The sequence below is a fragment of the Cariama cristata genome, unplaced genomic scaffold (assembly GCF_000690535.1).
Source record: "Cariama cristata isolate BGI_N322 unplaced genomic scaffold, ASM69053v1 scaffold22988, whole genome shotgun sequence".
Taxonomy (NCBI): Eukaryota; Metazoa; Chordata; class Aves; order Cariamiformes; family Cariamidae; genus Cariama; species Cariama cristata.
In genome coordinates this window covers 75,356-85,856 of record NW_009629809.1, presented here as the reverse complement: position 1 = coordinate 85,856, position 10,501 = coordinate 75,356, and the positions used below count along the sequence as shown (strand labels likewise).

Below are 10,501 nucleotides of genomic sequence, written 5' to 3'. Positions count from 1 at the left end.
TGCTGCTGTAATTCTGAAAGTGAATGGTGGTTGAAATGGGACTTAAAAGGAAAAAAACCCACCAAGATGAAGAAGTAAGAGTCAGGAGATACAATCCAAAGATTTCCTGTAGTTTTAAGGAGCTAGATTTCTGATACCCACTGTGAGTAGTTCTGTGTCTTTGCTACATGAAAGAAAGACAGAGAGGTGGTAGATGACCCATGAGCTTGAAGAGTGACACTTTTTCATCTACAATTAAAAAGGGCACCTGGGGACAATATTGGCCTCTGTGGGATTGAGAGATCAGATTTCTTATTTACATCTGAACAACACAAGGAAACCCAGGAGGAGTATGTATCCTAACAGTAAATACATCACAGATTGGAAAGAAATGCAATGTTATTTCAAACCCTGATTTGTTTCAATGTGAAGTATTTTCTGTCTTGCAAACTTCATTTCATTAGCTCACGTAGGATGCTTTTAAAGGAGTTGATAAACCCTGGATAGCCATAGCAGTTTAGTAATGCATTTTTCACTCAGTATTTTGGTTTTGTTTGGTTTTTTAATTCTTCAGAGGAGGAGAGTTCCAAGAGGCTAGAATGGTCTTGCCAGGTGTAAAGTTCAACACAGCATTTTTTATGTTCAGAGTTAAAATATGAAATGCTAGCTGACTTGAATTGCTTGGGTCACTGTGGCCTCCTGGTCATAGTTATGTGCCCCCTCTTCCCTCTGTTTTTTTTTTTTTTCCCCCCCCCCCCCCCCCCCCCTTCCTTCTTGCTCTAATACATTAACAAGAATCCTGGAATGTATGGTTTCTTTCTTCTCATTGGATATTGTACTGCTGACTGTGCATCTCTGTGGCTGACTTGAGCATGCTTCTCTCTCTGTGTTGTGATTCAAAACAAGTACTACCGATTTTTGTTAGGGACTTGTATGTGATAGTTACAAGGCTGAGGAACAGAACAGTGTCGCAAGGGTATTAGGTGACCTGTAAAATCACAATACTCTTTGGAGGGTGTTGATCACTGAGGTACAATTATGGTTGTTTCCATGGATTTGTTAGTGTATAATTCACTAAGGTATTTGAACTATGCAAAGGGAAGCTTTTTTTTTAGGTAGTTCAGTATGTGCTGAAAATCTGTACTGATGTTTACCCTGGTATTCTACAGTGGTTGAAGAGTAAGCATTCACTATTGCATGTTCTTGAAATGTACAAGTAGAAAACCCAAGAACTCAGGGACTTTTTATCATGTTGTGTTGTTCTTGTCTCTAAACAACACAGAGCGTGGTAAAGAGTGATTACCTAGCTCAAAAGACTCATTTCACATATAAGCTGTCGAGGTATGGTATTTTCAAAGATTTATTTTGGGAATTTTTGGGACTTAGCAGGTGAGGGTGTTTAAACAGAGAGGTTTTCCTCTTGCTCTTCTTTTCATTGTCCTTTTTCCTAGTGACCAGAGACATACCTGGTCCAAGAGTCCAGAGACTCTTATGACGAATTTAAAAAGCCACTGTAAGCCTTGTTGGGCCAAGAAGTGGCTGTTGCTCATTTTCTTTCGCTCTTCCTTACTGAACTATGTTTTGTGTTGTTACATTTATAATTTCACTTAATAACCATGAAAAGGTTCTCTAAGACCATCACATGCTATGTATCAGTTAGCATGTAATTAGAGAGCGTTGAAGCTACCTCAGAATCTTTCTGTCAGAGTAGCTTATTTAGAGCTTTCTCATTAGGAACCCCAATTAAAGATTAGTAATAGTGATGTGGATAATGAAGTTTCTTTTATTACACTTTGCTCTTGGGCTGTGCATGAAAGTAGTTACAGGGTCTGGAAAATTTAGCGATGCTTTTCATGCTTTATTGCAATTAGATGTGGAAGTTTTAGTTAGACTGCAACAGAAAAACATAATTTACTAAATCCAGTAGCACATCATAGAAAAAGTTTTAGAAACTAAAGATATTTGATGTTGGTTATGAAGCCAGGTTAGTGACTGTTGCTCAGTTTCTCTGGTCACCGCATTAAAATAGGTAAGCATTTAGCCTCATGGGGTAGCCGCTTCAGATTCTGGCTTCATGTCACCAGACTTCTTCATTGTTTTGTTCGTTTTTCTCCTGTTTCCTAGGTCCAAGGTCAACCACTAATGGTACAAGTAAGCGGAGGCCAGCTGATCACATCAACTGGGCAGCCGATCATGGTGCAGGCTGTGCCTGGGGGTCAGGGCCAGACAATCATGCAAGTCCCAGTTTCTGGAACACAGGGACTGCAGCAGGTGAGATAACCCTAATTTTATTTCAGATAAATTGCAGAGAATGAACTATGATCTCACCTTGTCAGATAGTACATTTGCCTCAGCACTCTTAAAATAAAGTGGGCAAAGGCAGTTTTTCTCCAGCTATGAATCTGTCAGTGAGCTGCATGTTAAGAATGCAATGAAAATTCTTTGTGTATTTGATTTTTGTATTTTATGGGATGGTGCAAACCTTTTAAATGAAGTCCATTAAGATACAGCTGGAGTTGGTTTGGGTTTATTTAGGTTTTTTTTATTTTTATTTTAACTGGCCCTTGCAGTATAGTTGGTGATCTAGTGCCCGCTCAATTTATGACTCAGAAAGAGGATTTTTTTTTTTTAAATTTATTTAAGAAAGCTTCTTGAAAATAACTCTTGTGCTTGAGTTCATCTAATATGTGATGGCTGAAGGCGAATTTAGACATTCCCATTGCACAGAAGGTAATACTGTAGCAGGTATAGAAGATGGATTTTATTAGAAGCAATTATTTTGAAATATTTATCCAAAAAACAGTTTTTAAATTTAAACAGGTGCTCAAAGTGTGTTCCTCAAAAGCAAAGAGAAGAACTGTAACAGTGACATAATGAAAGTGTTCTAGTGATTTGAGAATGGGATTTAGGAATCAAATTCAGCAGAGTCCAGGAAGGCATATGATATCTTGGTGTTTTTGAGAGGTTTATTTAGTGTTTATGTAAAATTTCTTGTGTTGAAAACCAATATATTTTGTGTTAGGTTCTTTATAGTCTGGTTGTTGGAGGAAAATCCATAACTGGGTTTTTAAGCACAAGCTTCAAACCATATTCCTCTTTTTTTAATCTAAGAAATGTTCCACATTGGTGGAAAGACTTCTCTGCAAAGCTGAAGACAACTTTTATATATATCCAGGGGTACTTCTGTATGCTGGACAATTAACACTCTACAGATATCTTAAATCTTAATCCTCTTATTCTTTTTCACCTGAGTAGTAGTATTCCTAGTTTCATGTGAATAATTTCTTTTGACCGTTTTATTGTGTAAGCAGTGGAGAACCACGAGGGCGTAACGACACTAGCATGTTATGTTTCCTCTATTTTGTATGGCTGTGACAGGGAGGAATAAATTAAAAGTCTTCATTTTAAAATGGAAAAAGAGAAGAATCAGTGCTTTTTTTTTCTTTGCAACAGTCAGTCATCCTCAGAGATGATTTGGTAATGCTGAGGCCAAGGAGGGAGAAATAAGAGGCATAGTTAATGTTCCTTTCTGACTCTTTCTTCCACAGATTCAGTTGGTCCAGCCAGGTCAGATTCAGATTCAAGGTGGGCAGGCTGTGCAGGTACAGGGGCAGCAGGGCCAGACCCAGCAGATCATTATACAGCAGCCACAGACTGCAGTTACTGCTGGCCAGACACAGGTAACTGCACCAGCATGAAAGAGTTTTCTTGAGAGGAATAGGAAGAGAAACTTGACAAATTACTTAAGATGTGGTTAAGTAAAAAAGGGGAGGAAAAAAAAAAAAAGAGGTATTATTACTATTGAGGAGAACTTGAGAATAAATTTCATATTTTTGTAGTGTTTTCATACATGACTCTGGGGCAGAATAAATAGATTGCATGTTTTTATCCATTGTGTTTCTGTATTTTATTGGTTCATGGTTGTTTTGGTCTATTTGTTGAAATCTGAAAACATGAAGTATTGCGAATTTCATACTTGTGCCATTTGTGAAGTAGTCTAGTCATACCTGGGGTTTCTGTTGATTCTTTTGTTTAGGACCAAAATTAAATTTCTGAGCAGAATAGTTCTTCCTTTAACATATTCATAGTGAGACAGGAAACCTAGAACTTGTTTCTTTCAATATGAAATACTACACTGTTAGAAGAATTGTGTTATATGTGCTTTAGGTATTTTATCTGCAATTCAATTGGTTTGTGCTCCATCCTATTTCTTGATGCTGGTATTAAAGCAAAAGAAATAGATGCCTGAAACACTTTAAGCACTGTGTGTTAATTCAGGAATTGTAAAATTTGAAAAATAAGCAGTTTGTAAAGTTGCTGTGTTCTTTGTTTTGTTTAGACCCAGCAACAAATAGCAGTTCAAGGACAACAGGTAGCACAAGCAGCTGAAGGCCAGACCATAGTCTATCAGCCCGTTAATGCTGATGGAACCATTCTCCAACAAGGTATGAGCTTTGGTGTGAAGAGTCAGGACTTCTCAATATCTCTTTGGTAGGGTTTTTATTGCCCTTTAACTATTTGCAACTCAATGTTTTCATTGACATGCTAGTAGTGCTGTGAGTGCTGCGATAGAAATTGTTGGCATAGTGAACAGAAGAAGAGATGTTTATGTTGTTATACAGGAATTTAGTCTGCGGTTCTTTCCCCAGAAAAATAAAAAATGGTGCTTTTCTTTGGCAAGGGCTATTAGAATAGAAACGTTTAAGTTTGCTTTTACACCTTTGAGTACATAATCTCTTATCTGATGCTGGGATTACTGTGCAGGTACAAATGCAAAGAGTAGGAAGTATGAGAACCAGGTGATGGAATGTAGTTAATAACTTGCAATGCTTTTCTGAATCTTTTTGCATGTTATGGAAGGATGAGTGAGTAAAAAACAGAAGTGGGACTAATGGTGTTCCCTTCTTTTTGTGTGCGTGTTTTTGGTTTGGTTTTTTTTCTTTTGTGTTTTATTTTCTTAAAGTTACAGTCCCTGTTACAGGCATGATCACCATTCCAGCAGCCAGTTTGGCTGGAGCGCAAATTGTCCAAACGGGAGCCAACACCAATACAACCAGTAGTGGACAAGGGACTGTCACAGTGACGCTGCCAGTTGCTGGAAATGTTGTCAATTCAGGTGGAATGGTTATGGTATGTATTTAACTTTCCATTGATATTTTGAAAGGTTGAGGTTTAAGATATCTGTACACAAACTGTTGTCTGAGATTCATGTCGCCTTATTATGGTCAGTCTAAAGTTTAAACAATGTGGGTTTTCGGTTTTAATGGCCTGTGTCCTATTGCGATCTATGTATTCTGTACTTTCTTCCACAGCAGGTTATTGAGTTCAGAAATCTAGAAACTGAAATTCAAAATAAGCTGTTAACTGATAAGCAGAGGTTTAAAAAGATTGAATCAACTATTGCTTTTCTTGAGGATCCCTTAGTATTTGTTTCTCTGATTCCTAAGAGGGCTTTTTCTGCCAATTCTTATTTCTTTGTGTGAAGCCTTTTAAATTGAATTTTATTGTTCATCCCCACTAGATGTCAGCAGCTCTACAAGTAATATTTACTTAAGAAATGCTCTGAAATTATCATATAAATTAAATAAGTGATAACCAAAAAGAAAGGGGAGCAATGGGCATGTCCTGTACGCTTAATTGTACAAGAAGCAGTAACATGGTCATAGAATTGTATATTGTGTTGAAATTTTACCATTATCAGGAAAAAAACCAAGCACAACTCATAAGTAATTGATTTGTTTAAATTTGTTCTGCAGTTTGAGAACAACTTCATTACTCTTTAATTTAAGTAGGTACATTATCTGAACAAAACCCAAACACTTTCCATTTTAACATTTGTTTGTTTTGGGTTTTTTTTCCAAATTACTTTTTTGCATTCACTTTGTGTTCTGAGCTACAAGTACTAAAAACATATTCTCTGTACAGATGGTACCTGGAGCTGGATCAGTACCGGCTATCCAGAGAATACCTTTGCCTGGAGCAGAAATGCTAGAAGAAGAGCCCCTCTATGTAAATGCCAAGCAGTATCACCGGATCCTTAAGAGGAGGCAGGCACGTGCTAAGCTTGAAGCGGAGGGAAAAATTCCCAAAGAAAGAAGGGTGAGAGTATAACTCAGATCTAATACAGGGTTGTTCTATGAGAAAGGCACAGAAAACCACCTGTGCTGGACAATAAGGGCTAAAATCTTAGTGTTCTTCAGGGTTTTGTTTGTTTGGTTTTTGTTCATAAGCTACATCAGAGTAATTTTTGAAGTTTCTTGGTGGCAGTCCTGCTTTCTTTGTGTGCTTGTAGTTGTTGAATGTGTATGTAGCTGTACTGCAAGAGGGCATTTACTGTAAACACTTTCTCTTTGGAGAAGGGGGAAGGGTGGGGACTCTGGGTTTTTCTAGTGGTCAGGAATTCCCCCTACTGAAAGTACTGAACTAGAAATAGAGGATGGTCTCTCATTACCTCCTTCATATTGTTGCAGAAATACTTGCATGAATCTCGGCATCGTCATGCCATGGCCAGGAAGCGGGGAGAAGGTGGACGTTTCTTCTCACCGAAGGAAAAAGACAGTCCTCATATGCAGGTAAGTAGTATTTTGTCTGTTCTGTGGCCACTTTCAGTTCTTCAGAATACACTTTAGAGTTGTCTTTGTACTGTTTTGTTCGTTCTTTTTTGCGCTACACTGCTGACCTTTGTCCCTCTCTGCCTTTGAATTTGTTTCAGGCATTGTAAAGAAACCACCTGTCTCTCTTCCTGTAGAGAGCAAGTGTCTATTTGCCTTGAGTAATTAAATTATAGCAATATTGATAGAAATGTATTCACTTTGTTTTACAAACAGAGAATGCTTGTATTTATTTTGTCCTAAGAAATACAGTCTGCAGCCTTTCTGGTTGCGTAGCAGAAGTATTTTTTTTAGAACATGAATTAAAGGTAGAGACACTTTATCTTATATCTGATGGAAAATGAAAAAATGCGAATATCTGATTCTTAGCTCCGTATTGATTTACATAAAAATTGTGAGACAGGTTTTCAAAGGAAGGGACACAATAGAGTAGAATTAGAAAATTCTGCTGTTGATTAGTGCTTTAAAGCAGTCTTGTGGCTTTAGTGGAAAGAATATTTCTTATTCTGAAGTAGAATGCTTTGCAAATACTAGACCAGTACTAGGTCTTCCCTATTACCAGAAGTAACACATTACTAGGAGCTACTAAGATTTATATATCACATTCTCTTACACTGACCTGTAAAACCCAGGAAAAATACGACATGTTTAGAGATCAAGGGAGGGGACAGGACTATCTCCTCTTGGTAGTTGTATATGATTCTCTCTGCTGTTATGGAAGAATGTTGAAGTTACAACATGGTATGTATTTTTATCTGTAGGATCCAACTCAGGCCAATGAAGAAGCAATGACACAGATGATCAGAGTCTCTTAACCACTGCTTAAAGAAAAAAAACTGAATAGAACTCCCATCCCTTCTGCAAGTCTGTCCTACCTTTCCAGTGCATCAAGCAAGTCTTTCAATGGGACAATCACCGTATCACAGCCTATCCTTTTCTACAGAACAAGCACCACGTTTTCAATGTGTGGTCAAGATTTTAACTGCAGTTGACTCAACAAATAGAAACTTAACAACTTTCTTGTTATACTCTTCCGGTCCAGCACAGGGATTTCAGAGTCTGACTGCTCTTGCCTTTTTTTTTTTTTTTTTCTCCTTCTTTTAAACATCTCTTGCATTAAGATTGGCCATGGGTAGAGTGTGCCACTGACTCAGCGATCAGCAATAACTCAGGCATGCTGAAGCAGGGCCAGCAAAGACCTCTTGGAGTTACGGCCCTTCTGTACAGAGGTATAATCCAGTTCATAGCAACCAGCACTGAGGTGGCTACACCCACAGTACTTTGTTTTCCCAGCAGAGACTTGTTATTTACATCTGCTCCTTACACCTTTGGACTTTATTGTCAACTGAACTGTTCCCTGTTGTTGCATCTGCACTTCTGAAACTGGCAGAAACTGAAGGGGGGTTCTTTTAAGTTCCACCTTGTAAAATGTGTAAACAGCAAGCTCTTCTCTGGGAAGAGTTCAGCCATCCAGTCACAATGATAGAAATACTTCAAGATTATTACTGGACTTGATATATTGTGTATCCGTTCCAAGAAGTCAGACAGGAAAGGGTGATGCGGGGATAAGGATTTAATTAGTAAAAGCAATCTCTGGGTGATTTTTGGTATGTTTATTGCCAGTAGTTGCTGCTTTGGAAGAGAAGTGGATGCTACTATAAAAAGGATTAAAACTTTTGAGTCTCTTCCAAAGGATTTTTTTTTTCTTCAATCTTCCTTCTAACCTGCCAATCCAGTGCGTGGTTTCTCCAAAAGACATAAAATCTGCAATCTGAGTGATAGCACTTGACCATCTTTGAGATGGTGTTTCTTCATGTCTGTTCTAAATCAGTTCTACAATTCTCATTCTACACAGAGTGAGGGACTGTTTCATGACAGCAGAAACATAGGGCAACTCAGCTCGTCCTGATATAACTGAAAGACTGTTAAACAAATGAAGGCAGATATTGATGAACCTTTAAGGCTTTTTATAGACTATCCTCTTTAAATAAATAAAAAGTGGCACTTAATGAAGGAAAAAAATTTTTTTTCATGACCTGTAGCTGGCTTCCGGCTGAGTATCTTGACAAAACAGATCTTTATCTTTAATTCCATAGCTCATTACAGATTTTAAACTCACTCTATTCTTACTAATTTGAAATTTGGCAATGGAAGCTGCAGTTCATAAGCATTTTAACAGGTGATACTTGAATCTTCCCATGCCTGTCTCCTTTCATCTTGAGTGAGTTTTACAGATGCTGTGTGTATCACCTGCATGCTGTAGTCCCATCTCTTGCAATTTTTGTGTTCTGTAGTTAAAACTGCATCACAGCAGTTAAGCATGGGATTGGAAATGTTGTCAGGCATTGTCACTGGGGGAGTTGATTATGAACCTGAGTAAGTGAAGTTGCATAGGGTGAGGTGTTTTAGAGGAAAGCAGCCAAGGACGGGCAAGACTGGTTTAAACTCAGTAAACTCTGTTCTCAAGTGACAAAAAAAGTAAATGCAACTTGAAAAATACAACCCATATTATCTCCCCACTACATGTTTCCCATTTACTGAAAACTTATTACTAAATACAAAATGGAGGACAAATTAGCAAGTTGTAGAAGACTGGGAGGATACAAAAAGAGACAGCCTTGAAAATTCTATTTACTTTGGACAAAAGAAAAATACTAGACCTAAGAGTATGAGAAGATGGGAAGGAATGCAAGAGGAAGGGGCAGAAATGTGGAGTGGAGAAGTGTTAGATTCTACATTGCCAGCAGATAATCTTGGAGGAAGAGTATGCCTTCTAGATGCTAAGGATGACAGTGTTTAGGTCAGCCACCTGTGGAGGTAAGTAGCCAATGAAAGAACAAAGAGGAAGTGCAGATTTGGTATTTGTACTTACGCAGCTTATTTTCTAAATGGAATTAAGTTCATTTTTCTGAATTTTTAGTTCCATGTTCTTACCCTTACTGCAGCTGACATGGTGAACCAAAGCTGAGAAGTAAACTCTTTGACACACAGTGACACCTGCAGCTATGGGAGGAAGTGGCCTAGTTCTTGATGTGCAAATAAATCTTCTTTCTTTTGAGTTTGTCTTAAATTATATTAGTGATCTAATGCCCTGCTTACAAATCTTACCTTAGGATTTTTTTCTAATGATTTAAAGGCATTTGTTTATCTCCATTGCATTGATGGCATCTTTGGTGCGTTCGGTTGCTTCTGCCTTAAAATACATGGCCAATTAGAGCATGGTGCTTATTTTCTTCAGTTGGCGACTATGAAATCCTGACTTAGCATTTCTTGTGAGGTCACCCATTTCAGGAAATATGTAGCTCTCTTTTAGTGAAGGAATAACAAAAAACTTGCTTTAGTGGAATTTGCAGCATTATTGTAAATATTTTTTTAGAGCATCTGTACATTTTGTCAGTGGAGTATTCATGTGCTGGAGGAATATTTCTGTGCTGGAGTAAGACAGCCTCTCCATAACATTTCTGTTCTTCGACTGACGGCTAATCTCTGTCCTGGAGAACCCCCTCTGAGAGCTGGAAGTTAGGGAAGCAAGATTATTGCTCTGACCTAGGTTTGTTTTTTAAGCAGTAATTACTTCTTTTCTTAAAGAATTTGTAAACTTCAAAACAGCTAGAACTTTTTTCCCAGTAAGCCCTTCATATATAGGATCTCTGATCCATTGTTGTAGAATGTGTATTAAGACTTACGGATTTGTGTTATATAGGAAGTCTTATTGTTAATACTTTAAATAGTGATGTGAAAGCCTGAGTGCTACTGTCATATTTTTAATTTGCTTTGGGTTATGTGTATCACTTCTAAAAGTAGTGTTTGCTTGGTGAGATTGGAGTTGTCGGTCAACACCATGTTACCAAAAAAGTCTGCTTTCTTTTCCTGGGTAAATTTGTTAAATTGGAGACATCATCAAGTTCAAA

At 37.8% G+C, this 10,501-nt stretch overlaps 1 protein-coding gene across 4 annotated transcripts in view; it reads left to right on the top strand.

The window, feature by feature from the left end:
• NFYA (nuclear transcription factor Y, alpha) overlaps window positions 1-7,811 on the top strand; it is a 9,979-nt gene extending 2,168 nt beyond the window's left edge. For 3 of the 4 annotated variants that reach the window (XM_009705313.1, XM_009705314.1, XM_009705312.1), the window contains 7 exons: window positions 2,104-2,250; window positions 3,528-3,659; window positions 4,319-4,424; window positions 4,943-5,109; window positions 5,905-6,078; window positions 6,450-6,551; window positions 7,352-7,811. In XM_009705313.1, coding sequence (XP_009703615.1) covers window positions 2,104-2,250; window positions 3,528-3,659; window positions 4,319-4,424; window positions 4,943-5,109; window positions 5,905-6,078; window positions 6,450-6,551; window positions 7,352-7,405 — 882 coding nt within the window. In that variant the 3' untranslated portion in view covers window positions 7,406-7,811. The remainder of the gene's footprint in view (window positions 1-2,103; window positions 2,251-3,527; window positions 3,660-4,318; window positions 4,425-4,942; window positions 5,110-5,904; window positions 6,079-6,449; window positions 6,552-7,351) is intronic. The other variant, XM_009705315.1, reaches the window with a different exon arrangement.
• The last annotated feature ends 2,690 nt before the right edge of the window (window positions 7,812-10,501 follow it).